The following is a 20,935-nucleotide window of genomic DNA, read 5'->3' as shown; positions in this document are numbered from 1 at the left end:
CTGCTATCAATATCATTATGAATTGCTTATTTAGCTATTCAGTTTTATTTTTCTTTTAAAACCCCAATGGAGTCTTCAAAATTAAAAACAAATTTAAACTCAATGTAAATACTTATATAAGGCTTCAAGGTCCCTTGTGAAATAGTTTAGCCCCAGGATCTACACTAAAACACAATATCTTTCTATGTATGGTTAAAACAAAACCTTTGGTTCTCTTTGCATATTTATAATAGCTCCAAAAATGATGCTTGTGGTAATCTCAATGAAAATGGCTCCCACAGGCCCACTGGGAGTGGCACTATCAGGAGCTGTGGCCTTGTTGGAGGAAGTGTGTCACTGGGGGTGGGCTTTGAGGTTTCAAATGCTCAACTCAGGCCCAGTGTCACTCTCATTTCCTGCTGCCTGCTGATCCGGATGTAGAACTCTGAGCTACTCTCCAGCACCATGTCTGCGTGCTTGTCATGATGATAAAGAACCAAACCTCTGAACTATAAGCCAGTCCCAAATAAATTAAGTGTTTTCTTTTATAGGAGTTGCCATGGTCATGGTGTCTCATCATAGCAACAGACCCCTAACTAAGACAATGCTTGCCTATAATCCCCTAAAATTATGCTTCAGAAAAGAAGTAGCCATGGCCTACTGTCCTTCACATGTGCATTATGATATACATATACCCTTTTGATTTCCTAATGATCTGAAACAAGAGTTAAGGCTAAGTATAAAGGTAGGTTTTTCTTTTATCACTAAGGGTACATGCTTTTAAATTTATGATTGAAGTAATTTTTAAAATGTTTTAAGAGAAATTTCAGGTTTTAGTCTACCACAATCTTTGTTGCTGAGCCCAGACCTATACGCCCATGCCATCCTATGTTTACAATGCTTTGCACTTTACTTTTATTATGTACTTAATGTAAAGAATTATACAGCAGTATGACCTAGCTTTCCTCTGATGATTTTTGGTTAGTTGGTTGGTTTTTGTTGTTTGGATATTTGTTTGTTTGTGACAGGGTTTCTCTGTGTAACAGCCTTGGCTGTCCTGGAACTTGCTTTGTAGACCAGGCTGGCCTGGAACTCAGAGATCTGCCTGCCTCTGACTCCCCAGGGCTGATATTAAAGGTGTGCGCTACCAGACCCAGTCCTCCTCTGATCTTATTAGGAAGTTGTTCACACAGTTGCATGAAATTGTTGGCCATTCTTCATCTATCACACAATAGACAGTGACAGAATTCTGCATTCAATTCCAAACTTAGAAATTCAGGACAATACCAGCCACATTGTTCCACCAGTACCTGCTGCTGGTGAGGAAAAGTAACTAAAACTCATGACAGTTCAGCTTTTAAGTCGAGTCTACCTACAAGTTTTCAGATTCTAGGCTTACTGAATTTATAGCGCACCCTGTAGCACTGGTGTCAGCAGAGTGTTAGAGAAAAATCCTCTATGTCTAGTCTAGTTCCTAGAAGCATTGGTCTCACACACTGATAGGAGTTATTCTGTCACTACACTACCTATGCCTTTCTGATTGAGTCTCCCCAGCCCCTAGTCCACACACTTAGGAAGAATATTCTGTAATCAATAATGAGTCATCCCTAAGGAAAGCATCATGTCTTGAGGACACTTGGGGTTGATCTCCATGAATTTCAGTTCATTCATATTTTATATGTTAGCAAAGATGATGAATCATTCAGGTGTCATTATTGACTTTTTTGCTTTAAAAAACCAAAACAATACTGTTTAGGAGTCTGTTGAACTAAACTCAAGTTATATTCCCTGTTTTATTGAGTTTAGCTGTAAGTAAAAAACAAATCACCAAGAAGAGGTCATCTTCACTAGTGGCCTGTGTGTAAATGAAGTGTCGCTGACCTGCCAAGTCCACAAAACCATTGTTTTGAGTGATATTTACATCTTTATTATCCTTTTACCTTAAGTAATATTTACACTTAGGTGTTAAACAGTCCCTTACATATACTTCTTTCTAACAATCAGGAAAATGTTTTAGACTAAACGCTTATGTTTGTACTCACACTGTTTCATTTCCTCAAATGTATTTTCTACTAAGCTGTAGAGTTCATTCACAATGAATACTTCTAAGAAATGAGTTGGTCCTATTAACAAAACTACTATGTTAACTTAAAACAGTAACATTTAATAACAAAATTTAGTATCTACTTTCTTGAAACTCTTATTCACATATTAAAAAACAAAAACTCTCATACCTAAGGATATGCATATACGCTCTGACCTTTGGCCTTGGGGTCAAAGGACACCCTACAATGCAACTTAGCTTAACTGTTCAGGAATTTCATCCTAAATGGTAACATTAGCAGTCTACTGTGAAATTAGAGGTTGGGGAATTAGCCCAAGGTCCTGAGTTCAGCCCTCAGCTCCAGAGGAGTTCACTGTGGAATTATAAAACAATCCTATGAAACTTAATTCCAAATAATGGACAACAGTCTCTCTTTTTCTTATAAAATGTTCAGAAATCCAAATCCTGCTAAGTGAATCAGGAGGTTGTTTTATTCTGGAATCTTTTTCTACACAACTCACCTTCCTTTCAAAATCAGCTTAATATTCATGTCTACGAAACAATTTCTATTTGGAGAAAACTTACCACTTGGAGAATATCTTCATCCTTTGGCATAACACTGAGCTCCAGTGTAGTGTCACTGAAAATGAGCACAACACTGTTAGTGGAGGCAGGAGGCTGAGCAACAAACTCTATCTCAGAATGCTTTAAGAGCATTTTAAATCATTACTTCCAAAACAAACCATATGAAAACAAAGTTGTTAGTACAGAGGTAAGTGACATACAAAAGAGGGCACCACCATGTAAGTTTGCACAGTTTATATTCAAGTGAGTTCTCTTTATAATGTGCTGCTAATTCAGAAATAAAAAGTTACTTAATAAATAGTTTTAGGACAAAACCTGTAAGAATATCAAAGTATGATTCTTCATTGCTTATTTAAGCCGTAAGACAAATTATAGGTTTTTGTTATCAACAAAATTCATCAAAAACTCTTTTAGTAACTTGTTTGATGTTTTTGTAAGTTCTGGGCACTAAGTTTCTGGGGTATAGCTTACTATACCCCAGAAATTTAACATTTCAAACAGATTTAAACATCCTAATTTTGAAAATTCCATCTTAGCCTCAGAATTGACAACATCAGCTCACCATCATCTTTACTAGAATAATTCCAATTTCAGCGTCTCAACTATTTTTTTTTTACCCCTAAGATTTAATCTGAGAACTTTACAGGTGCAGCTCAAAGCCCTTCATGCTGGCACTGCAGGTCTCTGGTAGCTGCAATGGAGAAGGCTCCCTGAGTTTGCACAGGGCAGTAGGAGACCATTTGCCAAGCCCTGGTTTGAGTTGCAGCACACTAAAAAGCAAGGGAGGAAGGAGCGAACTCAAGAGGGAAACTGAACTGAACCCTGTGACATGGCCCGGATTCATATTTAGATATATTAAGAATAGTGTGGGGGGGGCATCTCAATATAACAATTATCCTAGCTTCCCTTTAATACCCTCAGAGACTAATACATAATCCCAACATAAAATGGGAAAAAGTTCAAAATCCAATAATTTGCCCGTGTCTGTTTATGTTGATAAATTTCAGGAGGCTGGTTAACCAATGAGCCACAGGTGCAAACACATCTAACAACACAGGGAAGCCCTTGCACTTCAGTGTTACAGGTGGCTAAACATATACAATGTACAGAGAAGTCCCCTGCAGTGACAGTCCTACATTAACACACTGCAGACAACTACTATACAACTTTCAAAAGAAAGTAACATCATAAGCGGCTTTTCTCTCATTATCAAATTGCTTGTGACTGAAAATTTAAGACTGCCATTCTCATGTTACTCTGAAAGATCTGCCCCCCTAAGTGCCCATAATAGAGGGATTATGTGGAACTGGGAAAACAGAGATTAGGTTATGTACTGGTATGCTGGTGTAGTTGTGATCTTGGTTGCTGGAAAGGAAGAATGTGCACATCTCTCCTGCTGTTCTGCAGAGGCTTTGCTGCCATCACCTAACATTACATTCATGCCCTGGCTTCTCTAGGAATTTCATTAAATATTAAAACAGCAAAGAGAATACTCTGAGATCAATTAATCATGATCATGTCATTTCATTGTAAAAACATCAAAATCCATTAGGACATCAGTGTAAATAATTTAAACTATAGCACAAACTGCTTAGGATAGTGGGGAGATAGCACCAGTGCTTGCTAAGTGGATCTTCAGAACCCACCTAAAAATTCCAACAGTGGTGACACAAGACTGTAATTCCAATGGGGTGGGGGGAATCTCTAGACAGCCAGTCTAATCTACTTGGTGAGCTCCAGGGAATGAGAGTGTCTCAAATGAGATGGATGGTGTTCCTGAGGAAGAAGACCCTGCCACTGCCAAGTTGTCTTTGATTGAGACCTCTCTCTCTCTCTCTCTTTCTCTCTCTCTCTCTCTCTCTCTCTCTCTCTGTTTAGAAAATAAAGAATTTCAACTGAGTTATAAACCGGTGAATAAAGCTAAAAGGAACCATTCAATAACCCCAAAATTATGGATTTGAATTGAAGAAGAACCTCTTAGAACAAAGATAGGATTGGATACCAGAGCCAGACACATGGCATATGCTTGACAGAAACTCAATATTGTGACCTCTTTGACTTTGGGTTTAAAAAAAAAAAAAACGCTATTTAAAATTTTCTAAGTGTGTGGATGAAAGAAAGAAAAACTAAATTGTCTTTGTGGTCCTACAAATACTTATTCTATAAATATCTATTTACCTCAAAATTTTAATCGTTCTGTAGATTACGGGCAAAAGGATTTAAAAAGAGTATCTTGCTGTGGTTGTTAAAACACTTGAAGGAATATAAGTCAAAGATTTTATTCAGTAAGACTGTTAGGTAAAATATATTAAAAATATGTATCTCAGAATTTTTTTTAAAGAAAACCAAGTGTGCATTATTTCTACAATGTGTGCTCTCAAACCCTGTGAACATTACAAATTTGCAGGCCCACTAAGTAATAGTGGGCTAATGCCTGACAACAGCAGATGCATTATCCACTGAATGGGGGAGTTCTATGTCATCCCAGTCAAGAGCACAAGAGCACAGCACTGCATGAAACTGACTTGCTCTATAAGGTTTTAACCAAAATTAATCCGTTTTCAAGAATCTTACCTGTTCTGAATGAGAGCAATTACTTGGGAATAGGTCTTTCCTATGACACTTTCTCCATTGACTTTTATAATCCGGTCACCTTCAAAGAATAATTACAAAGAATAATAAAAAAGATGGACAGATGGATGGAAGGAAGGAAGGAAGGAAGGAAGGAAGGAAGGAAGGAAGGAAGGAAGGCAAGCAACATATTAAGAACTCCTGAAAGAATCTGTTTTGAATAACTGTGAAGTAATTCCCAAGACTGTTCCCACCTCTTTACTATTTTGATGGTGCTGGGATCAAACTGCTCACTGCCTGAGCTCTACCTCCAGACCCAATATGCCCTTATTTGTAAAGTATTTATAAAATGTGTTTAAGTACCTGTTAAAAAATAAGCCTATCTTCTCATCCAACTTCTCAATGTTGTAAGAATTCTGATACTGATGAACTTAAACTGCAATAACATTTCCCCCAGGTGAGTACTGCTCCTATCCTGTTGCCCTGTCGGCTAGAAAGACGCTAAAAAGACTCAGGGAAGCCAGGTGGTGGTGTCGCATGCCTTTAATCCCAGTCTTTAATTGTGGCACTCAGGAGGCAGAGCCAGGCAGATCTTTGTGACTTCCAGGCTAGCCTGGTCTACAGAGCAAGTTTCAGGACAGCTCCAAAGCTACAGAGAAACCCTGTCTAGAAAAACCAAAATAATAATTTAAAAAAAAGACTCAAAGAACTGCCAGCTACACTTCCACTTGCCCATCAGGTTTCAAATGCTGACTGTTAACATTTCAACAGTATCATCTGATTTTATCCACTGAGTTACTGTATTCTTTCAATCTACGTATCTGGCTAGTTGATGATTGTACTATAAAGCTTGAATATGGATGCATTTTTTTTTTTACTTTGTATCTATTAATTTACTCTTTATTTTAATGGGGAAAAGTACTAGATTACTCAGAAAAACAGGAATAGAAAGGTAATAAAGGACAAAGGACAGAGGAATGGGAAATAGAAATATGTTACCTCCAACTTATTTTTCTCAAAATTGTGACACTTAGAATATGATAGTGATGCATTCTAATGGTATTCCCTATGTGTAGATACTAATATGCATGCTATACATGTTAATGGTATTAGAATGAGGGTTACTTTAAATATGATGGTAAGGATAATTATAATGCATCCTAGTTAATCTTAGTAGTGGTGCTCATTACTGATTTGTGGCTGAAAATACACTTTATTCAAAGGGACTAAAAAAAGTTATTAGAAGCTGCCAATTTCTACTTTAAATTGTTCTATGCCTAAAAACAATAAAAATATTATATAGTATTTGCTAATCTTTGACCTTGAGTTAATTTTATTAAATTCACAAATCAAATTAACAGGATATAATATCAAGCAGCTATTAAATCTACCTCAATAGACCACTCCCACTGATACCTAGAAATGAAGGGACTTGCAGGTACTCAGGAAAGCTCAGCCATCCTGTATGCTACCTGCCTGATAGGGCACTTCCAGACCTGGAGATCAAAGATTACTTCAATTACACTAGAGAAGTATCTTCATCAGTTTGTTATTTTGTAATCCTTTTGTTAAAATTCAACTGTAAATTTAAGAGGGACTGCAAGTCTGTGTCTTAACTAAAAGTTCTCATACTTTATGTCTGTTCAGCGACATCCGTTGAGTTTCAAGATGTAACTCATCTCAGAAACAGTAATAACAGATGAGAAGAGGGAGAGAAAAAGTACATAGAAGACCAGAAAAAAAAATACAGGAAAAATGTTTAAGAAAAAGTAAAATGAATTTACGAGACACTGATGACTAGCACCTGTGCACAGTCCAGCCTCAGAGGCAGGTCCCCCTTCCTTCACTTGTTTAACAAATATGGTATCCATCGGCTCCAGGCGGTTTCTTTGCTTTCCTAGGAAAGAAAAAAAGCCCAAGACATGATTTTACTTTACAGTATTCTTTAAATAAACTCTCAAACATAAAATGACAGTTAATTAAAATGAGAGTAGAGATAAAGTATTAAACACAACCTGAATTTGGTTGCTAACCTGAGACTGTAGGGATTTTCATTAAATGAGCATGTATTTGCTTCTTCCATAACACAATGAAAACCAAATAGGTGGTTTCCGTTTACTGAGTATATTCTGTGTATTCATGACTACATTATATGCCATGCATACCTCACAGCTCCTAGATCCCATAGTTAATTAATATAATGACCACAGAGAACAAAGAGGACCAAAGTTTTGAAGGGATTAAAGATCTTTCAAGGTCACAGAGCTAACAAATGCCAAAGCTTGTTACACTACAATGCCCAGACTACTGCTTTCTAATACTGAATGGTGCTAAACACTGAAGACATTCCTTTCTTCTAAGAGATAATGGAGGGTGGAGACATAAATAAATAACAAGATAATATAAAAATTGACTAAAGACAGATATGACATACATTGGTGACAATGAGAACATCATCAACCTGAATACAGTCAGTATAGTGGTTTGAAAGAAAATGGCCCAAAAGAGAGTGGCATTATTGGGAGGTGTGGCCTTGTTGAAGTGGGTATGGCCTTATTGGAGGAAGTGTGTCACTGTGGGGGAGGGCTTTGAGGTCTCATTTGCTCAAGCTTCCTCAGTGTGACAGTCAACTTCCTGTTGCCCGCAAGATGTAGGACTCTCAGCTTCAGCAGCATATCTGTCTGCATGCCACCATGCTCCCTGACATGATGTTAATGGACTGAACCTCTGAAACTGTAAGATGCCACCTGGATTAAATTTCTAAGAGTTGCTATCGTCCTGGTGTCTTTTCATAGCAATAAAAACCCTAACTAGGATAGTCAGTATTTCACAAGCTGTGGTCCACAGATCCACTGTATGGAAACCCATAGTACTTATGAAAAATGAATGTTCTAGGGTCCAAAGAGAATTTTGTTTTGTTAGTAAGTTTCCCAGGTGACCCTAATACTCACTAGAATGTGAGAATAATAGTTTCCATTAACTAGATGTCAAGGAAAGTGTTGGAGAAGAGAGAACAGACCAGCTGAGTGATAACCACCATGATAAGCACTTTGGAATGCAAACAAAAGCAAAACTCCACAGTTTTCAAGGTCCAGACCAGTGTAGCATCAGCATCACCTGGGGCTGAGCTAGCAAGGCTGGTCTGTAGACTGGCACCAGACAGTCTGAGGTCAGTTCCCAAACTTGAGAACCACTAAAGTAGAAGACACAGACATTTAAAGATGAATGTAACTGAGTAACAAGGCACATACATGCATAGGGTAATCTAATGCTACTTACTACACGGCAACACTGGGGAGAAGAGGGTGCCACATATGAGAATCCTAAATTATTACCAAATGAAACTGAATACTATCATGTGTCCACAAAGGAAGCTCAAAGACATTTCTCTATAACAGACCATCAATCAGTTGCTCCTGTTCACAGCTAACTCTGTAATTGAAAGAAACCCTCTAAAATAGTAACTGATCACTCAACTACCTAAGCCATCCTACTATCATGGCAACCATTTATCTTTCAGAAGTCAGTAGGCATGGACTCGATTCCCTTTCTCATAAGATCAAAGGAGACTAGGCACAGTCTCCTTTGGTCCCTTTCTCACTTGAAATTTTCTGCTCTTGTGTTCACAGAAAATTACATATTTGCTTCTTTATTTGCTGTATGTGTCACCCATGAAGAATATGGGCAGGAAATGTATCATTTTTCCTAATATCCACAGCCCCTAGAACAATGGTTGGCACGGAGCTGGCATCTAATAAGAAATTACTAAGTCGACGAATAAATGTATTACTTAGTTTAACTCTTACAAGCTTTGGAGACAGACATTGTAATCCAAAGACTGTCATATGACTGAGCAAGAATGAGAAACTAAGCATTCAGCAGGGGCAGGGTAGAGATTTGCACTCAGGAATGAACTCAAATGTGGCACCTCAGTAACTAACATTAATCCAGTTGTCCATCTTTATTGACACGGCCCACTTACAATTACAATCACGAGCCTAACAGTTTGTCAGTGACAAACCATATGCAATTGTGGCTAAACCATATAGCACTAGTTGTATAAAGGTCATGCTATCTACCACATCTTTAGCTGTTTTTTCTTTGTAGTTAGTGCTGGGATGAAACCTAGGGCTTGCGTTTTAGGTGAGAGCTTTGCCAATGAGTTACATCCACATCTGAGTCTGTGCAAATACACACTACAACACTAACTCAATGACAAAAATCACCTAGGGACAATTTCTTATAATGTACTGCCACTTTATGTGACACACAGCTGCAATTCATAAGAAAAAAAAGTATATTTCAATTTAAGTCATTCAAAATGCAAACACTGAATTCTAATCAAGAAGCTAATTTAGCAAGATCCCTTTGTGACCAACCCAACATTTACAACAGTTCAAATTAGAGGAAAACCACTTATCCTTTTGGCTAAAGATCTGAGGGTTTAATATTTTGTTTTATGAAGACATTGCTTTCACGGGAAGGTAGAGACATTTGCTTTCTTATTGATGGTCTTCACATCTATCTCATTTAGAAATATAAAATATAGACACTATAGAGATGGCTGGGCAGTTAAGAGCACCAGCTGCTCTTTCAGAGGACCCAGGTTCGATTCCCAGCACCCCCATGGCAGCTCACAACCATCTGTAACTCCAGTTCCAGGGGACCTGATCCTTTCTACTGGCTTCCTTGGGCACAAGGCACAAATATGGTAAACAGATTTAATGCAGGCAAACACCTATACACATAAAATAATAAAAAAGCTTGCTGCAAATATGTATTAAATGGAAATGACTACATTCTACAAAATAATAAAAAGTTAGCTGGGTAACAAAGTGGTGACACCTAAAAATTCTGGTAGAAAAGTTTACTTACACAGAGGAGCGATGCCCAAAATAATTTGATCCTCCTAATGTCTACAAAAGCAATACTACTTTTGCAATGGCTTCTTCTGTAAAGTCAATTTGCTATTAACAAGTCTGTCATCAAACTATGTCTAAAGACCTATGGAGGTAGAATGGATTAAAAGAGAGGCCAACCATATCAATAAACCATAACGTATACTGAGAAGGAATCTGCTCCTAAATTCTACCTGAATCTAATCTAATCCCTCTTACAAAAAAGAAAACTGCTCTTCAAGTATCCCTTAAATATAAGCAGTAGAAATGTACATGTCTTCAAATTCTATGATCAGACTTTATATTTTCAGTTAAGACATTTGCCTCATTAATTTTAACAGCACACACACACACACACACACACACAATCAAACTTAAAATGTATATCAAGCCAGGCATGGTGGTACATATTTATCATTTAAACACTCAGAAGGTGAAGGCATTGGGATCATGAGCTTGAAGCCAGTCTAGCTATAGAGGAAAACCTTGTCTCAAATGAATGAATGAATGCATGCATGCATGTTAAGGAGACTGCTCAGTGGATAGAGTGCTTCTTGCTGACATGAGTACCTGAGTTTGGATCTCCACCACCCATGTAAAAGGCAAGCACAGTAGCATATACTTATAAGCAGCCCTAGATAGCCAGGTTTCTAGAGCTCACCGGTTGGCCAGCCAGCTGTAACAGTGAGCTCCAAGTTCAGTGTAGTATATCTCAAAACAAAACAAAACAAAACGGAAAATGATAGAGGATGACATGCAAAGTTATTTGCATTTCTGTATGAGTAGGTGTACCTACATTCATACATGCACGCTGTGTATATACCACACATACACCAAAAAATAAGACAGTAAGTAAATAAAATGTGTGCCATTAATCTCATAGGTCATTAGTTCTTGTAGATCCGTTTCCTGAGATTTAATAATCCAACAGGGAGAATGACTCCTCTTGCTTCCAGACAGCAGCCTCGGTGATTCTTAGAAAGTCACTTCCACTTCACTGCCTTTACTTCCCCATTTCTTGACTTTTTAAGACACATAGAACACATTTTAAAGGTCAAGTATCTTATTCTGGAGTCTTTCCATTGACCTTTGAAAAGTACTTAATTAGCATAGCCATAGAACTACATCTTTGTCTTTGTAGAAAAATAAGCAAATGAATGAAACTTATATGGGTGCAAAATGCTAAAAGAAGTGGCCACACTTGATTAAGAAGACATGAAAAGCACATGTGAACTGACTCAAAGCTCAGGATTACATTTGAGATCAGAGCACATAAACTTTATAATAATGTGATCAATTGCAGCTTAAGTAAAAGGAATTAATATAAAAGTAGAGGGGTCCATCCAAGTCTCAATGTGTGGGGGAGTCTGATTCAATGCTCAGGGTAATGGAGTACTCAGGAAACACTTAGGCCCTACACCAGAACATATGGTTTAAACCCCCCACCTTTACCATTTACCATTTACCATTTACTTTTCAATTCAGATACCAAATTTTGCAATATGTGATACATGTTCTAACTAATGACTATTAGTTATTGGTATTAATGTCAAATTTAACTGAGCATTCTATTTTATCTAGCACTTTTATTTCCAAGTGATTTTTTTTTCTTTACATAACTTGCTTACATGTGCCAGTTTGCTCATCTGTAATGTGGTAACAACAATAATTATGCCTACCTGACAAAGTTGCTGTGAGGACTAACATGAAGATATTAAATATATGACTATGCTCATTTGGTTACAAACCAAGTTTACAGACAAGGTTTACACACAGATCAAGACAAACTCTGGGAGAAGGCATCAAACTTGTATTCCTGAAGGTAATCAGAAAACACTGGCTCAGAAATTGTCCATTAAACTCAACTGTCAATTAGTAGGAAGCTGAAAAGCACAGCCCAAGGAAAACAGAAATGAAAGAGAACAGGGCATAACTGTACAAGCACAAAATGTCCCAGTATCTGTTGTGAACTAGACTCCCATCTCCAAAGAGATTGGTGGATTAGACTAAGGAGGACATCTCTAGAGTCAAGAGAGACGACTTTAAATCTATAATGAACTTCTTCGGAGAATGCTCCAATTGAAATCACCTGCAGCATTTAGATTACCTGAAATTTTTTTAAGTATAAATCACACAGAGCAAACAAACTATAAAGAAACAACCTTTGGCCTATGCCAGTGTGGTGGTTTGAAAGAAAATGGCCCCCCCAAAGGGAGTGGCACTATTAGAAGGTGTGGCCTTGTTGAAGTAGGTGTGGCCTTCTTGGAGGAAATGTGTCACTGTGGGGTGGGCTTTGAGGTCTCTTGTGCTCACGCTTTATTTAGTGTCACACAAGTCCACTTCCTGCTGCCTTCTGATCAAGATGTAGCCAGCATCATGTCTGCTTGTACACTGCCATCCTCCCCACCATGATAAAGGAATGAACCTCTGAAACTGTAAATGAGCCACCCCAATTAAATGTTTTCCATTAACTAAGACAGCCAGTTACAAAAAAAGACCACAAATGATCCACAGAGTAACAGATCCTGACAACCAAGGAATCATATAGTTCCAGAACAAAGTAAATGTACCTATGGTCAGACTAAAAAAAACGTATTGTCACATAAGCACAAATATGTATATATACTTACATTCACATTGCCCCCCAGAAATATAGCAAACAAAAGCAAATAAATGGTATTGTATCAAACTAAAATGATTTTGCATAGAAATATAAAAATACTGCATATTACACATCTGAAAAAAGTTGATAATCAAAATATTAAGGAACAACAAAAATTAAATAGCAAAAAAAGAAAATTAACCCAATTGAGCCGAAAACCAGGCTGCAAAGAAGGGGAGGGAGAATAAAAACACTGAAACATTTAAAAAAAAAAAAAGAAAGAAAATGGGCAATAGATGCAAATAGATATGTCTCAGCAGACATACAGGTGGTCAACACATAGTGAAGAAAAAAAAAAAGTTCCACATTACTAAGTAGCAAAGAAATGTAAAACTACAATGAGCTAGAACTCCATCCCAAGCACAGTGGCTACCATGAAAGAGAAACAAAATAAAAAATAAAAACAAACAAAGTGCTGGCAAGGACTAGAAAAAGGGAAGCCCTGAACACTGGTGGCAATGTAAAGTGACACAGCTGTTTTAGGGTTTCTGCTACTGTGATAAAGCACCATGGCCAAAGCAACTCTAGAAGAAAAGGGTTTCTTTGGGCTTACAACCCTCAGGTCACACTATTGATGTCAAGTCACACTCCTATCACTGAAGAAAATCAAGGCAAGAACTGGGGCAGAGACCAAAGAGGGGCACTACTGACTGGTTTCCTCACTATGGCTTCCTCAACTGCTTTCTTATACAACTCAGGACCACCTGTCAGTGTTGTTACTGTCCACAGTGGGGCTGGGCTCTTCCACATCAATCATTAATCAAGAAAATGCCAGGCAGAACTGTTATGAAGGCATTTTCTCAACTAACACCCCTCTCCCAATCTGAATATATAGCTGAACAGATCCACTATGAACTCACTGATTTTGAATATATGGGCAGATCATTTTTCACCCAGAGAACCTGAGCTGGACCTGACCTGAATGTCTCCTCCCTGAGGACTAGTTCTCATGATACCAAAATATGTCACACAAGCTTCCCAAAGGGAGGAAGCAACCAACAGTCTTACCCAGCTATGTATGATGCCTATGAGCCATAGCAACCACCATGGCAACGATAAACCTAAAAGTGCAATAGTGGCATGCATACCCTGACAGTAACCAACAGCTTTCTAACTGATCAACAAGAGGGAAGGAAGTCTTGCCTGGTACTAGGGCTAGTGAAGTCATAGATCTTGGAAAACCTAGAATTGCCACTTTACTAAGTAGGCGTAATCCCTAACTACATATTAAATATTTATCCTTATACCCACAGAGAAGGGTAGTCCTCACCCTTCATCAAGGAGATTGTGTCTCCTAGCAATGTCAGAGAAGCTGTACCCATGAAGTCACATTGACACAAAAGCCTAAACGTGAGCTGAACAAGGGCAATACTAACAGACATGCTAACGTGGAGAGGGAAACTCAAGTTCTCAGTCACAGACAAAGATTTACAGGCAACAACTATGAAATGCTGAGAGTTGGAGAACCAGTTCCCCCAACTGGTTATCCAATATCAAAAGGTCAGTCTTGGAAACTTATACACACAAGTCACATAGGACAGGCTGAGCAGGTTGTACTTACATGTTTAGGAACACACACACACACACACACACACACACACACACACACACACACACACACACCCCAAAACCAGTAACAACTACTACTACTAAAGCAAAAGAATCCATGGATATGAGAGAGACTAGGGAGGTGGGGATATAGGAGATGTTGAAGGGGGAAAAAGAGAAAGGGAAAAATGATGTAATTATAATCTCAAAAGACAAATTTTTAAAAATAAAAATACTTGTAAGGTTTAATTTTTAAAATAAATCTAAATTCCTTTTATGTTCTCATTTTCCTTACATGGTTTTTAATTATAAATAAAATTTAAGACTGGGAATTGGCAAAAGAACTAGCTCACTGGTTGTTCTCTCAAGGAAACAGTGGAGCCTCAGGCATTGTCTGATTCTACTGAAATATGAACTTCTTCACTAGGTTGTTTTTCAAAACTAAGATCAATACAAATAATAAATAACTGTAACACTTGTAAGTACAAATTATTTGAGACCAATAGAACATAGCAGATTATTGTTCAAATTAACAAAAAAAAAAAAAAGAGGAAAAGGAGTCTCTCTTCCCAAATGACTCTATCATGTGTCAAGTTGACATAAAAACTAACCAACACAACAACCACTATGGAAAACAGTATAAAGTGTCTTCAAATAACTAAATGAATGAATAAAAAAATCCACCAGACCTAGCAATCCCATTGCCGGTTATACAGCCAAAGGAAATGATCAGTGGAAAGATGCCCAGGCTGTGTGTCCATGGAACCACCACCTCTAGCTCTGTAGCTCAAGTTGCCCAGGAATGCACTGTCACCAGGCTGATCTCAAACTCACAGCAACTCTTCTGTCTTAGATTCTCAAGGCTGAGATTACAGGCACGAGTCACTACATCCAGCTATAAAAGCCATCTTAAGATCCTAAAAAAGACACACTAGCTAATGTTTTAAAATATACATATCATATAATCAAACATTAAAATACTGTAGCTAATTTGTTAGCCTCTTTTTCTTCTTTTGTGGTAAGGGCAAAAACAAATGGGGGGGGGACTTATTAAATCGAGGTGTTCTCCAAATTCTATTCAACACGGTCATTCTCAGAATACTAGTTGGTACATTCAAGTTTTCCCTTCCAATCTGCAGATCTGACAACTTTAAGAGTTCCTGGTCTCAAGTGACAATAATCTCAGGATGGAACTGGATGGGACCTGTCATGTTTCAATCACAGTTACATATACTAGAAACAAATATATAGTCCCTTCACAAAAGCTGACCTTTAAAAAAAAATGGAGAAAAAAATTTTAAAAACTTAAAAATCCCAGATGTCAATTCATTCGTTAACACTGTAAATACTTGGGCAGGCATAGTTGAAAGATAAGAACTTTAGTGTTAACTTACAGGCAAATCAGCAAAATGCTTCAGTGAGTATCCACAGTACAGAGTACTCTGTATAGCTTCTCATGTGTGCCCAGCACAAACCAGCCTTTTATCTTCTTAAGTATCCACTTAACATGAAGGACTGACACAGCCCCCAAAACCATGAGACAAATACAAGGTCTCATATGTAAAAATCACAAGACAAACATATGTTAAGTTATCCGTCCTATGGATCTACTCAGCTACAGATTCAAATTCCATTTGTTAATAGTAGATACAGTCAGATTTCACGGGTTAATAGTCAATCTGATCAGCTATGTATTCAAATTCCATGAGCTAATAGTGGATCTTCTCAGCTATACATCCAAATTCCGTGAGTTTACAGTGAATCTGTTCAGTTATATGTTAAAATTCAGCGAGTTTATAGCAGATTTGCTCAGCTATATATTTTCAAATTCTCTGAGTTCATAGAAGAGAAAAAACATGCCACTTGAAAATCTCAAAAGCACAGAATGGTACCTGGCATGTAACAGATGCTCAATAAATATTTTCTGTCTGATTCAAAATGTCATCCTAGAAAATGCCTACAGTAAAACAGCCTGAAGCATTTCTGAGGTTTGTTTGCTGTCCTGACCAGCATAGGAACAGGGTAGGCAATGAGTAGTGTAAGTATAGCACCACTAGATGTCAGGCACGAGTCAAAAACTGTTGGCAGAAACACGGTGAGAGCATGTTATCAACCCAACAAACATTCACCCAGTCTCATACTGATTCTCTTATAATGAACAAAACAGGCCTGATATTGCCTTTCAAAGTATCTGAAGTTCACATAATGTTAGATTTCCCCCGAAGTTTTATAAATCATGTAGCATGCCTAGAGTCACAGCCCTGTTATTCTTGCTATGCTGGGTTGTGATTGCTCTGGCCACCCAAATTGTTACACACCCTTAATCATAAGCAACAACTTTCCATCTCTGAATTTGCCACTGCTCAACTCCTTGTTCAACTAGTAAGCTTGCTCCTCAATCTTGTCAAGACCTTCCTTTGTACCCTCTCTACGGTCAAGCCTACCAGTCTCCCTCAGGAATCTTTTTAAGACATTCCAACAAAACTCACCAGCAACTTCAACCTCCCTCCCCCCCCCACCCCACCCTTTCAACGTACCCAATTTGTCCATCCAACTACAGAGCATGTCAATCACACACCAGCTCTGCCCCCAGTTCCTGCCTTCCTAATACAACTCAATGGAGCTGAGCCACACAGTGAATTGCTTTCTAAGTTCAAGCAAATTCCTGACAACGCTCAGGAAAGGATCTTGCTGTATTCCAACTCCTGTTTCCTCAAGGCTGCTCTTTCAAATGTCTGGTAATTTTAACCTGCTCTCCCTGCAGCTCAGGTCACACTGGATCTGCCTCCTGTTTCCTGCACTTGTGCTTCTCTGGCCTCTTTTAATACTCAACTTTCATTTTGAGGGGTTTTCTTCCTGTGTCCCGTCTCAAGCAAGGACTTAGTCCTCACAGCCTTCTTCAGGGCCTTGATCCACAGCTAACACTTCTCATGTAGTTGACTCCAGTCAACTACACATTATCTCCCAAAGTTCCCTTTCTCTACTTCCAGGTGGCTGTGACTGGTGTTGGTGTCCCTCTGTCCTACTCACACTTTTTGCCAGTGCTGTCTGTGTGCACTGATCTTCAGTCACTTGTATTGCAGGGTTTTCTAAGACGAACATCCCAGGACAGGCATACAAACTCACTGCCATGACACTGCTCTCCCTGGGCATGTACTGATGCTTATCTAATGTTCCAATGCAGGAACAACTGCTTTCCTCATCCTCTGTCACTCTACTGTTGTCTGTAACTTCACTGATGTGTTATTTATCAGAAAGTATCTTTTTGGCCACCGTTGTAATGCACTACAAATGAAAACTTTTTCATGACATGTTAGAATCATCACCCCTTAACTAACAATCGCCAACTCTGGCTGTCCTCAGATCTGATTTCTTTCTAATTTTCTTGCTCTGGCCGTCATTAGATGTCACCTTCCTTGGTCGCATCTTTAGCCTGTGACTCCATGCTCTTGAGATGGTTTCACTATGCTCAGAACCTAATTCCACCGTATCTGCTCCTGATGCCTAACCAGCCGCTCCTCCTCAAGTACTCCAGACTAGGTGCTCTAAGACTCATCCCAAAAGCACCGTATCCCAAGCTGAACCCCACTCCCAGGCACAGGAAGAAGCTTCTCTTCTAGCATCCTTTGGTTAATGGAGTTTTCATCCATTCAATCTTACTCAACCTAGAAAAGCTAAGCATGACTCTCCACATATCAGTCACCCACAACTAATACACACAATCCTTCTTCCCCCAAGTTAGGCAAATATTACCTCAAAATGTCTCAGAAATTTCTTTTGACATACTATTTTTACTTCTTTCTCATTAAGTTTCATTTGTCCACCAACAGTCTAACAAATGTTCTACCTAAGCACCAAAAATGATTTATTTTGCCACAATCCTGTAACAATTGTACATAGTTTCTTTTTGTACTTTAAGAATTATTTTATAGTTCCGTCTTCCAACAGACTACAAGTTTCTTGGAATCAGAGTGTCATCTGTGTGGGTCTGTATGCTTCCAATAAATGCATAGCAGAAACTATTCTGAGTTGGAAGGAAGAAAAAAAAAAAGAAGACTCAAAAATCCTTGCCCTACATTTCAACTGAGAGGGAAGAAAAAGTAGAGAAGAAATTAGTATGAGGTGATGTTATGGAGAACACCACAGGGAAAGAGAGTATGAAAGGCTGGGCTGTTTTTATTAAACGGTTGAGGAAGTCCACTGTATCAGGTGACATCTGATCAACACTGTGAGGGAAGTGAGGTTAGAGGCCACGTTGCTTCCTTCCACGCAATCAGCTTAGTGTCTGGCTCATGGTACAGACTGAACAGATGTTTGCTAAATGAATAAAAAAAAAACAAAACAAATTTATTTCTTAGTTTAATGTACTCAGCATTTAGCTGCACATATTTCTGTTCTGATTTTATGCCAAAGATGAAAAGTTATGTGCTCAATGTCAGAAGCAGGGACTGTAATTCCCACAATTAACTTTTATGAAGTTAGGAATCCCACACTTTCTATGCAGGCTAGCTGGAAAGCATTTAGAAACAAGAACAGGGTAATCAGCCGGGTGGTATCTGTGAACCAGGTCACAAGTTACAGAACAGCTAGGAAAAGACAGCTCAAAATCCCCTAATTATACAGCTGCCCGAGGCGGCCTTCCTAAGATCGAGATCTGCAGAGCAGAGCCATGCTCAGAGGCTGCACAGCCTCTGGGTGAACGTCTCTTCTTTTACAGTTATATCCCTCTGCCCAGTACCTCCGATTAGTTCTTGAAAGCTATCTTTCATATTTAACAAAGCATTTAGAATTCTTAAAGAGATTTTGAAATCATATCTTATTTATTGACTACAAATAACTTCATGTATTATGTTTTTCAAGTCTTAAAATCTACTCCTAAAAGGTGGATTTCTGACATCTACTTTAATCCAGCTGAATTTCCTTCATCATAGATTACCAATCATTACTTTTAAGTAAAATCAAGACTTTCTTTTTAAATTTCTCACCTACCAGTTTATTTTACAGAGTATGTATAAATTTCTATGTAAGCCCAAGATTGCTTATTTTTATTATTTTCTCATATACATACTTAGTTTTTTGAAATGTGTTTTCTAATTCACAAAGTGCCACTAACCCTTGAGTTACAAAGACTACGGGGAATAAGAAGGGAGAGACAGAACTAGTTTTCTCTCCCAGTAGCAGACACAGACTGGTGCGCTAAACTCTACAGCATGGACAACAGTCACTTAAGAACAGCAAGATCATAGCTATCACAGCAGGTGTCACTGTCCTTCCCTTTATTCAATAGTCACTGGTGCATATAAGCTCCTACTATGTACATTTACTGAAAATTCAGCCATCTGAATTTTCAGCCATCAGTTATCTTTCATAAACTGTGCTCTGAGAATACATAGAAATCGTTTCAAAAGCACACTGATGCTAAGTGGAGTGGATCTGTAGTTAGTCCCTGCCTTGGTAGGCTGAGAAAGGAGTATCACTTGAGCCTAGGAGTTCAAAAGTGCCAAGTCAACATCAAGAGATTCTGATAGTTTACAAAAAGAGAGTGGGGGGGGGGAGAAGGAAAGAGGGTAGGAGACAGGCACTAAGGGAGAGAGGAGAGGAAGCTCATACTGAACAACTAAGTGTTCTACTTTGCATAATCTCAAGACCAATTTTTGCTTCTTATTTCCTATTATCAAACCTGTGCTAGTGCCACAGTTTCTCTGAACAGGTAAACCAAGAGGCAGGAATCCTCACCTAATTTAGCACAAACATGAGCAATCAACAGGTTGTCTCTATGATTTTCTCAGGGATTTTCCAGTTTATTACTAATGAACATATCCTCAATCTTCTACTAATTGTGATACATTTCCTACAAAGTAGCTCTTCAAAAAATTAAAACTGGGGGCTGGAGAGATGGCTCAGAGGTTAAGAGCACCAGCTGCTCTTCCAGAGGTCCTGAGTTCAATTCCCAGCAACCACATGGTGGCTCACAACCATCTGTTATGAGATCTGGTGCCCTCTTCTGGTGTGCAGATATATACATGAAAGTAGAATGTTATAAATATAATAAATAAATAAAAATCTTTTTAAAAAATTAAAACTGGCTATCACTTTTCTGTTAGCTTATTTCCAACAAAATTATAAAAATCTAGTTATATTTATTTTTAAAAATGAAAGTATTTAACTGAGGCCCCAGAAAGAACCACAGACAGTGATGAGATGTGAGGAGGAAAATGTCAGAGTCCCAAGAAGCTTCATTGACCCCACCTGACATTAGATCCTTAGCTATGCTGTTAGGAAATGGCTGAGCATTAGAGGTACAAAGAAAAACCTTAAGAGCATGTGTGTGTGTGTGTGTGATATACGTGCATGTGTCTGCGTATCATGTGCATGTGTCTATGTCATGTGTGCCTATGTGTGTGTGTCTTTGTCATGTGTGTCTGTCTCATGTGTGCCTATGCCATGTGTGTATGTATCATGTGTGTGTGTCTGTGTTGTGTGTGCATGTGTCTGTGTGTTTACCTCCAAAAAGGTATGACCAAATTATGATGTCTCAGTAGCAATAGCAGAAGCCAAGTAAGACTAGAGTGATATCTCCAAGATTACTGAACAATGTACAAAGCAAAAATGGGGCCAAAACAAAAGAATTTCATTAAATAAAAACTG

At 38.3% G+C, this 20,935-nt stretch overlaps 1 protein-coding gene across 7 annotated transcripts in view; it reads right to left on the bottom strand.

Annotated features, from left to right (window-relative positions):
- The window catches only part of Arhgap21 (Rho GTPase activating protein 21), a 126,552-nt gene that overhangs the window by 37,446 nt on the left and 68,171 nt on the right, over nt 1-20,935 (bottom strand). For all 7 annotated transcript variants that reach the window (XM_027405333.2, XM_027405332.2, XM_027405331.2 and 4 more), the window contains 3 exons: nt 6,984-7,076; nt 5,183-5,261; nt 2,609-2,663 (listed from right to left, as the gene is read on the bottom strand). In XM_027405333.2, the coding sequence (XP_027261134.1) occupies nt 2,609-2,663; nt 5,183-5,261; nt 6,984-7,076 (227 nt within the window). The remainder of the gene's footprint in view (nt 1-2,608; nt 2,664-5,182; nt 5,262-6,983; nt 7,077-20,935) is intronic.

Source organism: Cricetulus griseus, chromosome 3 (genome assembly GCF_003668045.3).
Source record: "Cricetulus griseus strain 17A/GY chromosome 3, alternate assembly CriGri-PICRH-1.0, whole genome shotgun sequence".
NCBI lineage: Eukaryota > Metazoa > Chordata > Mammalia > Rodentia > Cricetidae > Cricetulus > Cricetulus griseus.
This window is presented reverse-complemented; position numbering and strand designations above follow the sequence as displayed.